Source organism: Ranitomeya variabilis, chromosome 3, assembly GCF_051348905.1.
Source record: "Ranitomeya variabilis isolate aRanVar5 chromosome 3, aRanVar5.hap1, whole genome shotgun sequence".
In the NCBI taxonomy this organism is placed as follows: domain Eukaryota; kingdom Metazoa; phylum Chordata; class Amphibia; order Anura; family Dendrobatidae; genus Ranitomeya; species Ranitomeya variabilis.
Window position 1 is genome coordinate 402,924,551 of NC_135234.1, and position 21,347 is coordinate 402,945,897.

General features: G+C 44.5%; 2 protein-coding genes across 4 annotated transcripts in view; one reads left to right on the forward strand and one right to left on the reverse strand.

The window, feature by feature from the left end:
- Positions 1 to 21,347, reverse strand: part of LOC143816164 (uncharacterized) — a 589,616-nt gene that overhangs the window by 77,298 nt on the left and 490,971 nt on the right. The gene's annotated exons all lie outside the window — the stretch shown is intronic.
- Positions 1 to 21,347, forward strand: part of MED13 (mediator complex subunit 13) — a 136,196-nt gene that overhangs the window by 21,512 nt on the left and 93,337 nt on the right. For all 3 annotated transcript variants that reach the window (XM_077296211.1, XM_077296213.1, XM_077296214.1), the window contains exon 3: positions 3,646 to 3,814. In XM_077296211.1, the coding sequence (XP_077152326.1) occupies positions 3,646 to 3,814 (169 nt within the window). The remainder of the gene's footprint in view (positions 1 to 3,645; positions 3,815 to 21,347) is intronic.

Consider the following 21,347-nt stretch of genomic DNA (forward strand, 5'->3'; position numbering starts at 1 on the left):
GAGCTCCTGGTTTTATTACATGCATTAAGATCTACAGTGACATAATTTTACCTTTGGGCTTGTAACTAGGAGTGGTTAGAAATATGGAAATCGGCCACTCCTTTTCGCTGAAATCTGGCAGCACGCACAGGCTACAAAGGGAGTTAATGGGACGTGTGCCAAACCCAGTGTTTCCTAAGTAGTTGATTGGAAAGTTTAAACTGGTTTCCCCTGACTTACAAATCCTGCCCATTGCTTCAGAAAGTAGTGAAACATTCGGGTATACATTCCACTGTAATTCTGTCCTCGAGGTGAGGTTTGTGAATTGTATAGGCTGCAGTATGTACGGTATGTCCATGGACAAAACTGTAGCCCCAGGGAATGACCCCAGACCTTCAACGAGCATTTTTTAATTTTTAATTTTTTTTTCTATTGGGACAGTTGTCTGGAGAGCATCACTTAAGTGTTTCCTACAGGTTGACTTGTTTCCAAAAATAATTAATTCATATTATGGGAAATGCTCCAATAAAATCCAATATGAAACTAGCATTTACTGCAAAAAAAAAAAAAAAAGGATTTATGAAACGTGAATGAGTGGGCAATTTCATTTGGTGACATCGACAGAATTATTTTTACCGTACTTATTTGGCTATCCAAAACTGTTGGAAAAGGAGTCTAGTGGGCACTTGACAAACAGTCTCTTACAGCATTTACACTGTAAGATAATTCTGAATGAGCAATGTTTTAAAAACGCTTGTTTCACGATTATTGTGCTGTGTAGACAGGCAGCCAGCGCCCAGTGAGCAAGAAACTCTCATCTGGTAAAGCGGACTCACACTGCCGGACAGTGATACCCAAAGAGAAAAGGAGTACTCAGTCCAAAATCCATAAAGTGTATATCAATTTATTAAATAGTCAGTAACATACCAAACTAATATGACAAACCTCTACATAAAGAGGGATCAGGTCAGTCACAGGTATACCGGCAAAAATGTCATAAAAGCATAAAGTGCCTAGTGCTCACAGTTGCTATGGGAAGCATCCACAATATAACCCACAGTAAGGTACGGTACATTAGCTGAATATATATTCATTGCTTAGTGGCGACATTGTAACATATAGTGGTACTTATTTGGAATGCTTACCCCTGTAATAGTGTAGTGCCGGACCCGTGTCACGCCGCTACCGACGCGCGTTTCGCTGCTCTTTTTCAAGGTGCGGTGATGCTGTGTGTGTGGGCCGGTATTTAAATACCTTTTGGCGCTGGAACCTGTAAAGCCGGCGCATGTCTCCGGATCTGCACGCCGGAACTAGAATCACTTCCTGCAGAACGGAATAACACTGCGTGTCAGCGTCCATGTCTCAGTGATGTCATTGGAACGCAAGTGTCATCCATAGTCGCCATCAGTGATGCTCTGGTCTGTGCCACAGAAGACATGCGCACAACAGGACCCGGTGCGGTATTAGGGGACGCTGGAAGCTGCAGCCCACTACATATTTAGGGGATTGAAGGAAAATTGGGTGATAACATAAATCTATCCATACTAATATAAAAGTGCAACAAAAAGATAAATACTAAATATAATAATACATGAATAAATACAATATCTATATAACAGCCATATAATTCATAAGTGATAAGTGACATATACATATATAATAAATATATATAAGCTAATAAGTTAATTAATTCTCAATAAATGGAGTGAATAAATAGTGCATGAGAATATATGATGATGATGATATTATTATATGATCCAATTCATCCTTCAAATTTCCAGTCCATGGAGGAGAGCTGCAAAGGTAACACTTCCAAAGTAACTCTCCGGCCTCAGTTAGTTTTGCCAATTCACACATCAAGGGGGTAATGTTAATCAACAGAACAATACTAGAAAATAAAACAATAAAATTAATATACATAACAAACATTAAACACAGAACACAAAAGAAATTTAAAAACCGAGACTGGGATATTGCATCGCAAACCTACAAAAATGAACTAAAGCTCGGACAGTGGCAGCTTGCACACACACTGAGCCATCTAGTATAGTACCATTTTCAAGGCAACATTTGGAAAATTACCGTCATGCACATACCATGGCTGCTGCTTGTGAACACTGGTTTAGATTGTTGGCTGAGCCATATGAAATTTTCATTTTTAGGTGCCATACCTGCTTGGCTTGCTTTAGGATAGTATATTGGCCCCAATATACATTAGACAAGTTGGTATGATTCGCCGGGCATCTAGTATGTTGTCAGATTCAAGTTATTTCTGTGACCACTGTGGGTTTTTCTGTCTTTAAACGAGGGGTACCAACAATTTTGACCATGTGTGCGTGTGACTTTTTATATAGTTTCAGCTGTATATGTAAGTGTGGTTGTCATGAGACTTGCCTAGTTGGACTAGTGGGGACTGTTAGGCCATGTGCACACGTTCAGGATTTTTCGCGTTTTTTCGCTATAAAAACGTGATAAAAATGCGAAAAAAACGCTTACATATGCCTCCTATTATTTAGAGGGTATTCCGCATTTTTTGTGCAAATGTTGCGATTTTTTCCGCGAAAAAATCGCATCGCGGAAAAAAAAAAGCAACATGTTTATTAAAAAAAGCGGATTGCGGGGATTCCGCACACCTAGGAGTCCATTGATCTGCTTACTTCCCGCACGGGGCTGTGCACACCATACGGGAAGTAAGCAGATTATGTGCGGTTGGTACCCAGGGTGGAGGAGAGGAGACTCTCCTCCACGGACTGGGCACCATATAATTCGTCAAAAAAAAGAATTAAAATAAAAAATAGTCTTATACTCACCCTCTGATGGCCGCCGAAGTGTTCCCGCCTCTCCAGTGCATGCTCTCTCTTCGGTTCCTATAGATGGTGTGGTTCAGGACCTGTGATGACGTCGCTGTCTTGTGATTGGTCGCGTGACCGCTCATGTGACTCACGCGACCAATCACAAGCCGCGATGTCATCGAAGGTCCTGAACCACACCGGCATCTATAGGAACGGACGCCGCTGAGGAGATCATCTGGGTGAGTATAACCATTTTTTTTTTTTTTCTTTTTAATATTTTTAAACATTCTATCTTTTACTATAGATGCTGCATAAGCAGCATCTATAGTAACAAGTTGGTCACACTTGTCAAACAGTATGTTTGACAAGTGTGACCAACCTGTCAGTCAGTTTTCCAAGCGATGCTACAGATCGCTTGGAAAACTTTAGCATTCTGCAAGCTAATTACACTTGCAAAATGCTAAAAAAACGCGAAAAAAACGGAAAAAAAAACGCAAAAAAAAAAATGCGGATTTCTTGCAGAAAATTTCCGGTTTTCTTCAGGAAATTTCTGCAAGAAAACCGGACGTGTGCACATACCCTTAAGCCTGCCATCTGTGCTGCCACCTCAGCAGGAGTTAGGAGACCATTGTCCCAAGCTGAGTTGTGTCCTAGTCTCTTCAATAGGAGCTAGTCTGCAGTGACTTCTACTTCCATCTGGCATTGGGGGTGCTGGGTCTCGGATCGCATCAATTCGATATGGAGGACCTATCCTAGGGCGCCAACAAGACTTGCCGTGCCACGTGTCTCTGTAGTGCACCCATGCCATGCTGACATCGCTGTGCTGTTACTTCTCATTTGTGACAAACATTTACCCTGTTTTTTCTCTTTTCAGTGGAGGAGGATGGCAGTTGGGATAATGGCCTCTCGTACGATTGTCGCACTCTGCTATTCAAGGCCATCCATAACCTGCTGGAGCGATGTTTAATGAACCGGAGTTTTGTGCGCATAGGGAAATGGTTTGTGAAGCCATACGAGAAAGATGAAAAGCCAGTTAATAAAAGGTGAGTGTAGTGCTTTCTTCTGTGGTGAGAATGTTTCATTCCTTACACTTTTTGCCTTTAGTTTTCTTGTGGAATTCTGCTACCAAAAACACACAATCTGCATCTGCAAAATGTGCTAGTGCCGTGTTTGTTTTGATTTGGTACATACATTACAGGCAAGTCAGAGCCTAAAACCTGAAATGTGGAGTCACTTGTGATTCGCTGTAAAATCTTGCCAATACTGCCATGTAAAGCTGTCTGCAAATCTTTCCACATAAAGATATATGGACAAAGGTACATTGTTGAATTTCCAAAAGATCACTTGCAACTTGCTCTCCAATAAGAAAACCTCAGTAGGTTTTTTGCTATGCATCGGATAGCAGTAGGAGGTAGGAGGTAGGGACAGAAACCTTGATTCCAGCGATGTCACTTAGATTACTGGATACAGCTATGATATATAATCACAGTTTACTGTGCTGCAGATTAAGCAGAGCGCTAATGTTGAGCTGTGTATACCCCTCCCGCAGCACAGCCATCTGTCTACATTGTATAGTGACAGAGAGCTGCTAATCAGTGGGGTGGGGGTGGACCAAGGGGCACAAGGCAAGTTGTCCTGTAGTGATGATCTACTGCTAATAAAAAAGATTGTTTTGCTGTTTCACTGCACAGTCCAGTTAGTGACACATCACTGTAATCAGGGTCTCTGTCTCTACATTATAGTGCTCTCAGATTACTTAGCGGAAATGTGCTGACAGATTTCCTTTTAAAAGGGTTATTCCCACAAACATAAATCATAGCTCAGTAGTGTAAAATCCTAAAATAATTAAACTTGTCAAATGCAATCCGTTTCCAAAAGTGCCTGCTACCCCAAGTATCTCCCTGAAAATGTCAGACACTTTTGTTCACCTGGTTGTCCATGGATACATTCTATAGTTCTTTTCTGACCTGTCCCACACTAAATAACTGCTTCTACCAAGTTCCCCCAAAAATAAGACCTACCCCAAAAATAAGCCGGAGCATGATTTTATAGGATTTTTCCAGTATGCTTGAAATCTAAGCCCTAGTTAGTGAAGGCCAGCGTTAGGAGAAGTCAAACTGGGCAATTGCCCAGGGCCCCCACTCTCTTGGGGGCCACCAGCGTTTCTATCCTGAAGTTAAGATGGCTTGAGGACATTTGATGACTTTACAGTCATGTGACCATAATGTCACCAAAGGTCTCTCAACTGCAGGAATCTGGAGAACTAAGAAGATAGCAAAAAATGCAGAGATGAACCTTTACTTATTCCTAAAAAGTTTACAAAAACCTCATGTAGAAACTATCCGTGCAAACAGTGATTCCAACAACATTAACAAACATATAAGCAAAGTCGATCTCCCTGTTTGGGAAGAAACAAATATTTATGACACTGGTCATACAATATAAAGGGCTAGCCTGTCCAATTACTTGAAGTAGCATGCAAATAGAACCGCCAGAGCTGCCGCCTCACCGCCGCCAGAGCTGCCGCCTCGCCGCCAGAGCTGCCGCCAGAGCTGCCGCCGCCAGAGCTGCTGCCGCCGCCAGAGCTGCCACCTCGCCGCCGCCAGAGTCGCCGCCGCCGCACCCCGACCTTCTGTCTCTTCCCCACTATCCCATAGAATGTAAGTCCGAAAGGACCGGTTCCTCTCCCCTCTGTACCAGTCTGTCACTGTAAATTTGTTTACTGTAAACGATTTCTATAACCCTGTATGTAACCCCTTTCTCATGTACAGCACCATGGAATTAATGGTGCTATCTAAATAAATAAATAATAATAAATACAAAAGCTGGCCAGCAGCCAGACATACACTAGGTTGCAGAAAACAGGAGAAATCTCACTGGATGCCTCCTGACGCTTTTCCTCAAAAGCTTGATTCATCAAGGGATTGGCACATGTAATCTCTTAAGGTACCGTCACACTAAACGATATCGCTAGCGATCCGTGACGTTGCAGCGTCCTGGCTAGCGATATCATTTAGTTTGACACGCAGCAGCGATCAGGATCCTGCTGTGATATCGCTGGTCGTTGAATAAAGTTCAGAACTTTATTTGGTCGTCAGACCGGCGTGTATCGTCGTGTTTGACACCAAAAGCAACGATACCAGCGATGTTTTACACTGGTAACCAGGGTAAATATCGGGTTACTAAGCGCAGGGCCGCGCTTAGTAACCCGATGTTTACCCTGGTTACCAGCGTAAAAGTAAAAAAAACAAACAGTACATACTCACCTGCGCGTCCCCTGCCATCCGCTTCCTGCTCTGACTGAGCGCCGGCCCTAAAGTGAAAGTAAAAGCACAGCGGTGACGTCACCGCTCTGCTGTTAGGGCCGGCGCTCACACAGTGCAGGAAGCGGACGCCGGGGGACGCGCAGGTGAGTATGTACTGTTTGTTTTTTTTACTTTTACGATGGTAACCAGGGTAAACATCGGGTTACTAAGCGCGGCCCTGCGCTTAGCAACTCGATGTTTACCCTGGTTACCCGGGGACCTCGGCATCGTTGGTCGCTGGAGAGCGGTCTGTATGACAGCTCTCCAGCGACCAAACAGCGACGCTGCAGCGATCGGCATCGTTGTCGCTATCGCTGCAGCGTCGCTTAATGTGAAGGTACCTTTAGGAGTAAGGCTATGTGCACACGTAGGAAATGTGGTGCAGAATTTTCTGCACTAAATCTGCATCTCCTGGCAGAAAACGCAGGTGCAGATTTGTTGCAGTTTTTGTTGCAGTTTTTGTTGCAGTTTTTGTTGCAGTTTTTGTTGCAGTTTTTGTTGCAGTTTTTGTTGCAGTTTTTGTTGCAGTTTCTGTGCAGTTTCTGTGCAGTTTCTGTGCAGTTTCTGTGCAGTTTCTGTGCAGTTTCTGTGCAGTTTTTGTGCAGATTTTACCAGTGTGTATTTTTATCATGGAGGGGTGCAGAAAAGCTGCAGAACTGCACAAAAGAAGCGACATGCACTTCTTTGATATCTGCAGCGTTTCTGCGCAGATTTTTCTGCACCGTGTGCACAGCTTTTTTTTTTTTTCACATTGATTTACATTGTACTGTAAATCACAGTGCAGTTCTGCAGCGTCTCTGCTGCAGAAAAATCTGCTGCAGATCTGCACCAATTCTGCACTAAATCTGCATCGTGTGCACATACCCTAACTGGGCATCACATCCCTCCAACCAGGGGTATAAGGCTATGTTCACACGTTGCGGTTTTTGCTGCGGATCCGCAGCGGTTTTGGCCCTGCGGATCCGCAGCAGTTTTCCATGCGGTGTACAGTACAATGTTAATCTATGGAAAACAAACCGCTGTGCTCTGCTTTCACTTTACGGCCGGCACTCAGTCAGTGCGGGAAGCAGACGGCGAGGGACCTGACAGACACCGGAATGTGAGTATGTACGTTTTTTTTTTTTTTTTTACATTTACAATGGTAAACAGGGTAAACATCGGGTTACTAAGCGCGGCCCTGCGCTTAGTAACCCGATGTTTACCCTGGTTACCCGGGGACTTCGGTATCGTTGGTCGCTGGAGAGCTGTCTTTGTGGCAGCTCCCCAGCGACCACACAACGACTTACCAACGATCACGGCCAGGTCGTATCGCTGGTCGTGATCGTTGGTAAATCATTTTGTGTAACGATACCCTTAGCCCAGCAGCCCCATTCATTAAGACTGGCCTGCACAACGCCAGTGTTAATGAGTCAGGGCCATTGTTCTCGTTAGCACATTGCCTCAGTGTAAATAGATGTGCTGCTGATTACATGATATGTATGGGGACAGCATGATGCATTAGTGATCGTTGTAACCCCATCGTTCATCAGCATGTGTAAAGAGTAGATTGCGGTACTTGGAAAAAGTAAATAGGATCTCAAGAAATTCATGTAAAGGTACCTTCACATTAAGCGATGCTGCAGCGATAGCGACAACGATGCCGATCGCTGCAGCATCGCTGTTTGATCGCTGGAGAGCTGTCACACAGACCGCTCTCCAGCGACCAGCGATGCCGAGGTCCCCGGGTAACCAGGGTAAACATCGGGTTGCTAAGCGCAGGGCCGCGCTTAGTAACCCGATGTTTACCCTGGTTACCAGCGTAAAATGTAAAAAAACAAACACTACATACTCACATTCACGTCCCTCGCCGTCCACTTCCTGCAATGACTGAGCGCCGGCCCTAACAGCAGAGCTGTGACGTCACCGCTGTGCTGTACTTTCACTTTCACTTTACGGCGCTCAGTCAGTGTGGGAAGCGGACGCCGGGGGATGCGAGGGTGAGTATGTAGTGTTTTTTTTTTTTTTTTTTTTTTTTTTTTTTTTACTTTTACACTGGTAACCAGGGTAAACATCGGGTTACTAAGTGCGGCCCTGCACTTAGTAACCCGATATTTACCCTGGTTACCAGTGTAAAACATCGCTGGTATCGTTGCTTTTGGTGTCAAACACAACAATACACGCCGGTCTGACGACCAAATAAAGTTCTGAACTTTATTCAACAACCAGCGACATCACAGCAGGATCCTGATCGCTGCTGCCTGTCAAACTAAACGATATCGCTAGCCAGGACGCTGCAACGTCACAGATCGCTAGCGATATCGTTTAGTGTGAAGGTACCTTTAGAAGTCCGGGTCTGGCGAGTTATGCTGATGTTCCGGATTGTGATCACGTGATTATAATTGAATAAATGTTTTGTTTTTTTTTTTGTTTAATCATAAATGTGGATAGTTGTTTTTGGGGAGCCCAAAAAAATGACATCCCCTGAAAATAAACCCTAACCCATCTTTCAGAGCAAAAAATAGTATAAGAACCTGTCTCTCTTTTTTTTTTTTTTTTTGACAAGCACGGTAGTAGTCAGTGCTAGAAGAACAGCAGGTATCTACTTAGGGGATGTGGGATTGCTCATTCATGGTTGCACCATCCTTGCTGCGCAGAGTGGACGTGGGCACTACGCACCTGCTGCTGTCATAGCTTTCCTCCTCCTCGACTGTGCGATAGACTAAGTAGAGCAAGCACAGGCCTACTAGCCACTAACCCACTAATGATCCTTTTCATTAAAAGCATGATCATTTCTCTCCATATTTGTTGTAATGCACATCTCCCCATAAACCCAGTATAGGTACCACTGGGCCTCTGTCTGCACTGTCCGGTCCACAGCAACCAGTCACTGCTCTGCTTTCAATTCTTAACTGGCACTGGTGACATGAAGGGTATGTGCACACAATGCTGTTTCCATTGCAGATTTTTCCGTGTGGATTCTGCAGAATCCGTGCGTTTTACCTGCGGATTCATCGGAGATTTACTGCGGATTTAGTGCAGTTTTTGTGCAGATTTCATCTGCGCTTTTAGGCTATGTGCACACGCTGCGGACTGGTGTGCGGATTTTTCCACACTGATTTTGATAAATCCGCAGGGCAAAAACACTGCGTTTTTCCTGCGGATTTATCGCGGTTTTCCTGCGGATTTACTGCGGTTTTTGTGCAGATTTTACTGCGGTTTTACACCTGTGGTTTTTTTAATATGGAGCAGGTGTAAAACCGCTGCGGAATCCGCACAAAGAATTGACATGCTGCGGAAAATAAACTGCTGCGTTTCCGGGCGTTTTTTTCTTCCGCAGCATGTGCACAGCGGTTTTTATTTTCCATAGGTTAACATGGTACTGTCAAAAATGCTGCGGATCCGCAGTAAAAACCACAACGTGTGCACATACCCTTACACCTGCGGATTTCGCAGCGTTTTACACCTATTCCATTATAGAAATCCGCACAAAGAATTGACATGCTGCAGAAAATAAACCGCTACGTTTCCGGGTGGAATTTTCCGCAGCATGTGCACTGCGGATTTGGTTTTCCATAGGTTTACATAGTACTGTACACTGCATGGAAAACTGCTGTGGATCCGCAGCCAAATCCGCAACGTGTGCACATAGCCTAAAGCTGCACTGTGACTGGTTGATGTGGCAACAAAAAGCTATAAGAGCAAACACAGGGAGAATATATTTACAATGCCTACAGAATTCTTTGTGGGGAATTATATACCTTTACACAGTGTGGTGGGGATGGAAAAGGATTACGGTATATACCAGTAATTTGAAATAACTATTAAAAAAAAAAAAAAACCCCACAACAAACGATTGTCATACTGTGGTTTCTTTGTCAGCTCTGCTCCTGTTACCAATAGCAACAGCCATAACTACTGTCATCTGTACAAAGGAGACAGCATGGCGGCTGAAAAAGCGGGGTGCTTGTTCGAATTGTATTAACACTGGTTAGGCTACGTTCACATTTGCGTTGTTGAGCGCAGCGTCGCCGACACATGCGTCATGCGCCCCTATCTTTAACATGGGGGGCACATGGACATGCGCCGGTATGCGTTGTACTGCGTTTTACGACGCATGCGTCATATAGACGCACAAGACAGGGCGCAGGGGACGCTACTTGTAGCGTTTTCCCTGCGCCGAAAGTCCCAATCTGTAGGATCTTATGACAATGCATGCATCGCAAAACGCTGCATTGTGTACATGCGTTGTTGGTTGCGTCGCGTCGCCGACGCTGCGCCCAACAACGCAAATGTGAACATAGCCTTACATGGTCAGCACCGATGAACCCTCACTTCACACTGAGCAGACGTTGTAATGGAGAGGTTGGAGGTAGGAAGAAGAGTAAGAATGTAGCCAGTGAGGATTGATGGACATGGCTGGGTTATTTAGAGAGGTGATTGGGCTAAAGGGAATTTGGGAAATATAAATAGACTCTGGGATAACCCCCTTTTAAATAACGGCTAAAATTGGTACTTCCACAAATTTCCCGTTAAATCGCAGTTTGTGACACAATGTACATTCACTATACATACTATATAGTGTCTGAGGTTGTTTCCCTTCCCATGGGATGGCGATATCATGAACGGTTGCTCATTGTGTAGTTTGGCACCATACGCTTGAATGGGCCTGAGCTGCAGCACTGGACAGCCTGAGTATTTGTAAGGCCAGGCCTCTATGCTTACAAGGGTATTCATTCCTGAGACATTTATGAGCTATCCACAGGTTGTGCCACAGACGTGTGATCGATGTGTTGGGACTATAACCTCCAACCTGTCATGTTAGGAGATGTAGTGCAATAGCAGAAGATCCTCGGGTTACAGATATGGACTCTGGTGCCTAAGGCCAGGACCACTATACTACTTCTTAGCGGGCATTACCAACCTGACTGGTTCACACAGTCAGTATTTGGTCAGTATTTTACCTCAGTATTTGTAAGCCAAAACCAGCAGTGGAACAATTAGAGGATGGTAGAAACACGTCACCATTTCTACATTTTTCACCCACTGCTGGTTTTGTCTTACAAATACTGAGGTAAACAACGAGATACTCAACGTGTGAACGTGGCCTCAATAAGAGACACAGTGAGGCACATAAAGACTAGTGGAGAGGTAAAGTAGTGCATTTTCCTAAATTACAGACCGGTCTATTGCTGCTCTCTACACTGCTGGTAGTAAGTAATGCTTGAAATCGCTGTGGGGTGAAAGGAACCTCCCGTTGATTATGGGTGCAGTCAGACGGTCATACAAATCTGACCGGCATCGAACCGCAATGCTCAGACTTTCCGGCGGTTCTCCCGACATGAGCGGGACAGCTGCATTTATTTCTATACAGCTGTCATGCTCGGGTCATGAGAGCCGCCAGCCAGTCCGAGCATTGTGTTCGATCTCTGTCCGAGTTCTACCCTGTCTGACTGCATCCCTACAATGGCTTCTGGTGGATCTGTCCCTGGTCGTCTTCTACGGTTACTAATGGTTTGCCCCCTTACTGTCACTGTTGTGCTACTTGTAGAATTTTATATGCTTTGCGGTGATCTTGGGGGGCCCTCAACCTCCTCCACATCTTGCTCCAAGTACTTCTTCTCTTTGGCCTTGACATTAGCCTGCCTGCAGGAACAAGGCTCACATTGATATCCCAATTCTGATGGCAATCTGACCCTGCTGCATTAAAATGGCAGCTTAATCCAATTAATTGAATTAATTGCCCATCCCCAGTATATTTGATGAATCTGCTCGATGCTGAAGTAGAAAGTTTCCACCAGCCGTGGCCACTTTGTATATTTCAGCCTATAATCTGTGAATTTCTATACAAGTCTCACTTATATAATGACACTGAGTGTCAGGTGATGGTTTGTGCACACAATGGACAGCTGGAGCCGAGCGATGATGAAAGTAGGCCAGCTCGGGATAAACTGCGCGAGCTGAGAGCGGCCGTCACTTGCTTAGTTGGAATGTTTCACTCTAGTTTTTTGAGGTACCTGCTGCTAATGGACATAAATAATATTAATAATAATAATAAAGAGCATGTGACCACCTATTCTTGAGATGGCCGTAAAATTACTCATTCATAATGTATTCGGCTACTTGCACTAGTAGAAAAAAAAAATGCCCAAACAGAATTTGGGTGCCCAGTTATCTCATGAGACTGAATGCTGCCATGATTGAGCTCTGCACATATTTTGGTCAATTCCTATTGCTTATAAGAATCTGGCATTGTTGGGTGTAACTGGAATTTAGCATTGATTTGGCTTGGATATCCAGGTTAATACTAGTATTTGTTCCTTAAGTAGGCCGGGTTCAGATGAACAAATTGAAATATTGTCTGGGTTTTTTTTTTTTTCATCCAAAAATCTTGACTATTTTCAGCGGTGTCTGTATTTTTGTATGGTTGTCCTGGGGAAGGAGTCGAAGGACTCTGAAAGGCGTCGTTGATAAACCTGCAATTTTATCTACTATAACTTGTCATAATTCCAGAGAGTGCAGAAACGCTTCCAATCCGGTTCCCTATATTGATATTCTATGGAAGCTTCTGGTCCTTTAAGGCCCCGTCTCACATAGCGAGATCGCTAGCGAGATCGCTGCTGAGTCACTAGTTTTGTGACGCAACAGCGACCTCAGTAGCGATCTCGCTATGTGTGACACGTACCAGCGACCAGGCCCCTGCTGCGAGATCGCTGGTCGTGTCGGAATGGCCTGGACCTTTTTTTGGTCGTTGAGGTCCCGCTGACATCGCTGAATCGGTGTGTGTGACACGGATTCAGCGATGTCTTCACTGGTAACCAGGGTAAACATCGGGTTACTAAGTGCAGGGCCGCGCTTAGTAACCCGATGTTTACCCTGGTTACCAGCGTAAATGTAAAAAAAAAACCAAACAGTACATACTCGCCTTTCGGTGTCCCTTGCCGTCTGCTTCCTGCTCTGACTGCCGCCGTAAAGTGAGAGCGCAGCGGTGACGTCACTGCTGTGATCTGCTCTCACTGTACGGCGGCTCAGTCAGAGCAGGAAGCAGACGGCAAGGGACACCGAAAGGCGAGTATGTACTGTTTGTTTTTTTTGGTAACCAGGGTAAACATCGGGTTACTAAGCGCGGCCCTGCGCTTAGTAACCCGATGTTTACCCTGGTTACCCGGGTGCTGCAGGGGGACTTCAGCATCGTTGAAGACAGTTTCAACGATGCCGAAGTCGTTCCCCTGATCGTTGGTCGCTGGAGAGAGCTGTCTGTGTGACAGCTCCCCAGCGACCACACAGCGACTTACCAACGATCACGGCCAGGTCGTATCGCTGGTAGTGATCGTTGGTAAATCGCTATGTGAGACGGGGCCTTTAGGCTCTTTGTGTTGTCTGTCTTACAAGGTGAGCGGTTTTACCTTTCATTCAGGCTGATAACATGGATAAAACCCTATTGCACGCTTTCATTTCTTTACCGTTTCATGTCTGTGGCATCCGTATTTATTCATAAAAAGATGTCATGTACATGATCACATTCAATTTCCTAGGCTAATGAAGGCAATGTATCCATAAAGTGTTTTGTTTTTTGTTCCCACACACACAGACACTAGGTTTGTGTGGAAAAACTGTCATGTCAATTGAATTACATTGGTGAGTGTTTTTTTTTTTTTTTTTTTTTTACTCGGACAGCACATGTCCATGTAATTCGTTCATTTAAATGTGTTCACACAAAGGCACAATGGGTAAATTTAAAAATAAAATTATGCCATTATTATCTCTGAATCCTTTTTCACATATTAATAGATTAACCCCTTAACCCCTTCATGACCCAGCCTATTTTGGCCTTAATGACCTTGCCGTTTTTTGAAATTCTGACCAGTGTCCCTTTATGAGGTAATAACTCAGGAACGCTTCAACGGATCCTAGCGATTCTGAGATTGTTTTTTCGTGACATATTGGGCTTCATGTTAGTGGTAAATTTAGGTCGATAATTTTTTAGTTTATTTGTGAAAAAAACGGAAATTTGGCGAAAATTTTGAAAATTTCGCAATTTTCACATTTTGAATTTTTATTCTGTTAAACCAGAGAGTTATGTGACACAAAATAGTTAATAAATAACATTTCCCACATGTCTACTTTACATCAGCACAATTTTGGAAACAAATGTTTTTTTTGCTAGGAAGTTATAAGGGTTAAAATTTGACCAGTGATTTCTCATTTTTACAACAAAATTTACAAAACCATTTTTTTTAGGGACCACCTCACATTTGAAGTCAGTTTGAGGGTTCTATATGGCTGAAAATACCCAAAAGTGACACCATTCTAAAAACTGCACCCCTCAAGGTGCTCAAAACCACATTCAAGAAGTTTATTAACCCTTCAGGTGTTTCACAGCAGCAGAAGCAACATGGAGGGGAAAAATTAACATTTAACTTTTTAGTCACAAAAATGATCTTTTAGCGAATTTTTTTTTATTTTCCCAAGGGTAAAAGGAGAAACTGGACCACGAACGTTGTTGTCCAATTTGTCCTGAGTACGCTGATACCTCATATGTGGGGGTAAACCACTGTTTGGGCGCACGGCAGGGCTCGGAAGGGAAGGAGCGCCATTTGACTTTTTCAATGAAAAATTGGCTCCAATCTTTAGCGGACACCATGTCGCGTTTGGAGAGCCCCCGTGTGCCTAAACATTGGAGCTCCCCCACAAGTGACCCCATTTTGGAAACTAGACCCCCCAAGGAACTTATCTAGAAGCATAGTGAGCACTTTAAACCCCCAGGTGCTTCACATATTGATCCGTAAAAATGAAAAAGTACTTTTTTTTCACACACAATTTCTTTTAGCCTCAATTTTTTCATTTTCACATGGGTAACAGGATAAAATGGATCCTAAAATTTGTTGGGCAATTTCTCCTGAGTACGCTGATACCTCATATGTGGGGGCAAACCACTGTTTGGGTGTACGGCAAGGCTCAGAATGGGAGGCGTGCCATTTGACTTTTTGAATGGAAAGTTAGCTCCAATCGTTAGCGGACACCATGTCGCGTTTGGAGAGCCCCTGTGTGCCTAAACATTGGAGCTCCCCTACAAGTGAGCCCATTTTGAAAACTAGACCCCCCAAGGAACTTATCTAGAAGCATAGTGAGCACTTATAACCCCCAGGTGCTTCACAGAAGTTTATAACGCAGAGCCGTGAAAATAAAAAATAATTTTTCTTTCCTCAAAAATGATTTTTAGCCCAGAATTTTTTATTTTCCCAAGGGTAATAGGAGAAATTGGACCCCAAATGTTGTTGTCCAGTTTGTCCTGAGTACGATGATACCCCATATGTGGGGGTAAACCACTGTTTGGGCGCACGGCAGGGCTCGGAAGGGAAGGCATGCCATTTGGCTTTTTGAATGGAAAATTAGCTCCAATCCTTAGCGGACACCATGTCGCGTTTGGAGAGCCCCTGTGTGCCTAAACATTGGAGCTCCCGCACAAGTGACCCCATTTTGGAAACTAGACCTCCCAAGGAACTTATCTAGATGTGCTGATACCCCATATGTGGGGGTAAACCACTGTTTTGGCACACGTCGGGGTTAGGAAGGGAAGTAGTGATGTTTTGAAATGCCGACTTTGATGGAATGCTCTGCGGGTGTCAGGTTGCGTTTGCAGAGCCCCTGATGTGCCTAAACAGTAGGAACTCCCCACAAGTGACTCCATTTTGGAAACTAGACCCCCAAGGGAACTTATCTAGATGTGTGGTGAGCACTTTGAACCCCCAAGTGCTTCACAGAAGCTTATAACGCAGAGCCGTGAAAATAATAAATGTGTTTCCTTTCCTCAAAAATATTTTTTTAGCCCAGAATTTTTTATTTTTGCAAGGGTAACAGGAGAAATTTGACCCCAAAGTTGTTGTCCAGTTTCTCCTGAGTACGCTGATACCCCATATGTGGGGGTAAACCACTGTTTGGGCACATGCCGGGGCTCGGAAGGGAAGTAGTGACATTTGAAATGCAGACTTTGATGGAATGGTCTGCAGGCATCACGTTGCATTTGCAGAGCCCCTGATGTGCCTAAACAGTAGAAACACCACACAAGTGACCCCATTTTGGAAACTAGACCCCCGAAGGAACTTATCTAGATGTGTGGTGAGCACGTTCAACCCCCAAGTGCTTCACAGAAGTTTACAACGCAGAGCCGTGAAAATAAAAAATCATTTTTCTTTCCTCAAAAAATATGTTTTAGCAAGCAATTTTTTATTTTCACAAGGGTAACAGGAGAAATTGGGCCCCAATATTTGTTGCCCAGTTTGTTGTGAGTGTGCTGGTACCCCATATGTGGGGGTAAACCACTGTTTGGGCACACGTCAGGGCTCGGAAGGGAAGTAGTGACATTTGAAATGCAGACTTTGATGGAATGGTCTGCGGGCATCACGTTGCATTTGCAGAGCCCCTGATGTGCCTAAACAGTAGAAACACCCCACAAGTGACCCCATTTTGGAAACTAGACCCCCAAAGGAACTTATCTAGATGTGTGGTGACCACTTTCAACCCCCAAGTGCTTCACAGAAGTTTATAACGCAGAGCCGTGAAAATAAAAAATTATTGTTCTTTCCTCAAAAATTATGTTTTAGCAAGTAATTTTTTTATTTTTGCAAGGGTAACAGGAGAAATTGGACCCCAACAGTTGTTGCCCAGTTTGTCCTGAGTACGCTGGTACCCCAAATGTTGGGGTAAACCACTGTTTGGGCGCACGTCGGGCTTGGAAGGGAGGGAGCACCATTTGACATTTTGTGAACGCAAAATTGGCTGGAATCAATGGTGGCACCATGTTGCGTTTGGAGACCCCTGATGTGCCTAAACAGTGGAAACCCCTCAATTCTAACTTCAACACTAACCCCAACACACCCCTAATCCTAATCCCAACTGTAGCCATAACCCTAATCACAACCCTAACCCCAACACACCCCTAACCGCAACACACCCGTAACCCTAATTCCAACCCTAATCCCAACCCTAACCCTAATCCCAACCCTAACCACAACTGTAACCCCAACGCACCCCTAACCCTATCCGTAACCCTAAGCACAAGCCTAATCTTAACCCTATTTCCAACCCTAGCCCTAATTCCAACCCTAACTCTAATTCCAACCCTAACCCTAAGGCTATGTGCCCACGTTGCGGATTCGTGTGAGATTTTTCCGCACGATTTTTGAAAAATCTGCAGGCAAAAGGCACTGCGTTTTACCTGCGGATTTACAGCAGATTTCCAGTGTTTTTTTGTGCGGATTTCACCTGCGGATTCCTATTGAGGAACAGGTGTAAAACGCTTTCACAAAGAATTGACATGCTGCGGAAAATACAACGCAGCGTTTCTGCACGGAATTTTCCGCACCATGGGCACAGCGGATTTGGTTTTCCATAGGTGTACATGGTACTGTAAACCTGATGGAAAACTGCTACGAATTCGCAGCAGCCAATCCGCTGCGGATCCGCGGCCAATCCGCTGCGGATCCGCAGCCAAATCCGCACTGTGTGCACATGCCATAACCCTAACCCTACCCCTAACCCTACCCGTAACCCTAACCCTACCCCTAACCCTAACCATAGTTCTAACCCTAACCCTAGTTCTAACCCTAACCCTAGTGGAAAAAAAAATATATATTTTCTTTATTTTATTATTGTCCCTACCTATGGGGGTGATAAAGGGGGGGGTTAATTTATTTATTTTTTTAATTTTGATCGCTGTGATAGGTTCTATCACAGCGATCAAAATGTACTTTTAACGAATCTGCCGACTGGCAGATTCGGCGGGCGCACTGAGCATGCGCCCGCCATTTTGGAAGATGGCGGCGCCCAGCGAGGAGGCGGACGGACACCGGGAGCCTCGGTGAGTATAAGGGGGGGGAGATCGGGGCCCGGGGGGGCGTCGGAGCACAGGGGGGTGGCATAGCAGCACGGGGGGAGCGGGCAGGAGCACGGGGCAGCGGAGCACAGGACCGAGGGGAGCGGAGCACAGAACGGTCGCTTGGGGGGGGCGATCGGTGGGGTGGGGGGGGGGGGTCACATTAGTGTTTCCAGCCATGGCCGATGATATTGCAGCATCGGCCATGGCTGGATTGTAATATTTCACCAGTTTTTCAGGTGAAATATTACAAATCGCTCTGATTGGCAGTTTCACTTTCAACAGCCAATCAGAGCGATCGTAGCCACGGGGGGGGGGTGAAGCCACCCCCCCTGGGCTGAAGCACCACTCCCCCTGTCTCTGCAGATCGGGTGAAATCGGAGTTAACCCCTTCACCCGATCTGCAGGGACGCGATCATTCCATGACGCCACATAGGCGTCATGGGTCGGATTGGCACGGGTTTTCATGACGCCTACGTGGCGTCATGGGTCGGGAAGGGGTTAATGACCACCAATACTTCTTTTTACTAACCTGAGATATAAGGGACTAGCATCCCCATACCGGTGACAATGCCGCGGCTGTCGGCTGTACACTCTAGCTGACAACTTGCTGCATCAGCCACATTCAGTGTTGGCACTGCCTATATTTGTTTAGCCCCTTAGATGCTGCTGTCAATAGTGACTACATCATATAAATGGTTAACAGTGTGGCTTCTCCCTCTTTATCCCCATTGGCACCCTGAGATCATGATTGTGTGGTCTTCAGTGGTTTGCCATGGCAATTTGCAGCCAAATGGTGTCTGCTGGCTACACTGACCTGTTCAGAAGTCAGTGGCATTTTAGGTGGTAAAAATAAACATTTTCATTCCGGTCATGCCACTTTTCATTAATTCCTGAAAATCAGCTGAGGGGTTAATAAACTACCTGACAGCAGTTTTCAATATGTTATGGGGCGCTGTTTTAAAATGGTATCTCTTTTAAGGGGTTTTCCAATATATAGGACCCCCAAAGTCACTTCAAATCTAGATAGGTCCTTAAAATTTTTTTTTGTAAATTTCCTTGAAAAAATGAAAAATGGCTGCTACATTTTTAAACCTTCTAAAAGGCTAATAAAATAAAATAACATTTTACAAATTGTGCTGATGTAAAGCAGACATGAGGGAAATGTTTTTTTTTTTTTTTTTTTTTTTTGTGGTATGACTATCTGGATTAAAGGAATAATCATTCAAAGTTTGAAAACTATTTTTTTTTATCATTTTTGAAAAATTTCTGATGTTTTGTATTGATTTATAAAAAAAACACCAAAAAAACAAAAACAAAATCGCCCTCAATTTACCATTATCATAAAGTATAATGTGCCCCGAAAAAACAATCTCAAAATCACTGGGATTTGTTGAAGCGTTCGCGTTATCACCACATAAAGTGACACTGGTCAGATTTTGAAAATTTGGCCCGGTCACTAAGAGGTTAATAATGATTAGTGGTCAGTATGGATTCAGTATACCATACTCCCTTCCTAGTTTTTTATCTATATTAGTTGTGGCACTTAAGTACTTGTGAAAAGTTTTAAAGTTTTAAATTGCATCATACGGATGGGGAGCCCCGTAGTGGGGTACTTTCCCATACTGCAACAGACGCCTTAGTGGTGGGGTATATTTCCACACTGAAACTCAAAAAGGAGAATGATGCAACAATCTTTTGTAATGCCGATTCAAAAACTATATTTGGGGCTTTGCCACTTTGATGGGTAATTTGCAAAGGGTATTTCCTCTTCAAATTTCTAGTCACTGTAAAATCCTGTTGTAAAGCAGTCTCACCATACCTTTTAGACTTATGCCCTCTGAGCCTGCCGACATCGGCGACAGCCAACCAATTCCATGGTCTGTCCGATTTCGTATCCCTTTGGTCTCATGAAAAAAGCTGACTGAGATCTGTCTGTGGCTTTCTTGTATAGAGCACATCCACTATGCTGTAACAGCTGGACGCTGCAGAAGTACACAGCGTCCAACCCGTAGGAACATACCCTAATGGATCTGTAATTCTTGTTTGTTCGTACGAGGAAACAAGGGAAAATGAATTAAACTCCGATGTTGGCAAAGGCTTAGTGTATAAATTATACTCTTCTTACAGAATGTATTGGTGTGCTAACTTATTGCACACTGTAGCTCAATGTGGCATTAAGAATCAGATGTGATTTTTGGATTTATTAGTTCAGGTAGGTTAAATGGAATATTTCTGGTGTCTTCTCCTCTGGGTCGTTTATAGTATGCCTTTACTGGTAAGTAGTGTTGCATACCGAGTGTAATTACAGGGTGACCTTTTGTAGTCAATATTGAGCTGTAGAATTATTACTGTCTTCACGAGCTGTCGGCTTGTTGTGCTGCCCTCTAATGACAACATGGCTTAAACCAGCCTGTCACCGCTCTGACACTTGTGTGTTATTGGGAGCACTGTCTGAGAACTGATTCTCACCACTGCCATCCAGTCACTGATGGATTTACGGATGGCAGAATTTAACCTGTCATATGCAATAGAAGTGTGGTCACATAACATAGACACTCAGATTTTCTTATTGTAGTGTTGTTCCATTAAAGGGAATCTGTCAGCAGGATTTCACCTCCCCAAACTATCTATATGCACATGTAGCTCTTTCAAATGCAAGTCCTACAATACCTTTATATTGCCAGTCCTTTCTTTTGGTACTGGGATGTCAGTGTTTTAATTGATATGCAAATGTGCCTCTGTTACTCAAGCTCTATTCCCTGCCCAGCTCCGCCTTTTGCTTAACTGACTGCCTCTATGTATGTGACTTTAACACCTTAACGACCGCCGATACGCCATTTAACGGCGGCAGTTAAGGGTACTTAAACCACAGTGCCGTTAAATAACGGCGCTGTGGAAAGTGTATAGCGCCCCCCAGCGTCGGATTTTCTCTGGGGTCTCGGTTGCCGGGGTAGCCGAGACCCCAGGGAGAACATGATTCGGGTCAGTTTTTACCAACCCCCAAGTTGCGATCGCCAGTAATAACATTTTTCCGGCGGTCGCAAAAATAAAGCGATTTGCCATTTAATTTCTCTGTCCTCCGATGTGATCGCACATCAGAGGACAGATAAATGGGGTCCCCGATTGCCCACCGATACTCACCCGTCTCCCCCGGTGCTCCTCTTGGTTTCTCATGGGTGCCGCCATCTTTTTCCGGCAAAGAATTATGGGCGCATGCACAGTGTTCCGGCCGGCACTTGGCAGATCTTTGGGGTCTCGGCTGCTGGGGTAGCCGAGACCCCAAAGAACATGATCGGGGTCGGTTTTTACCCACCCCTGTTTTGCGATTGCCTTTATTTAACAGTTTACCGGCGATCGCAAAAGGTGGTGTCTCATTCTCTGTCCTCTGATGTGATCGCACATCAGAGGACAGAGAAA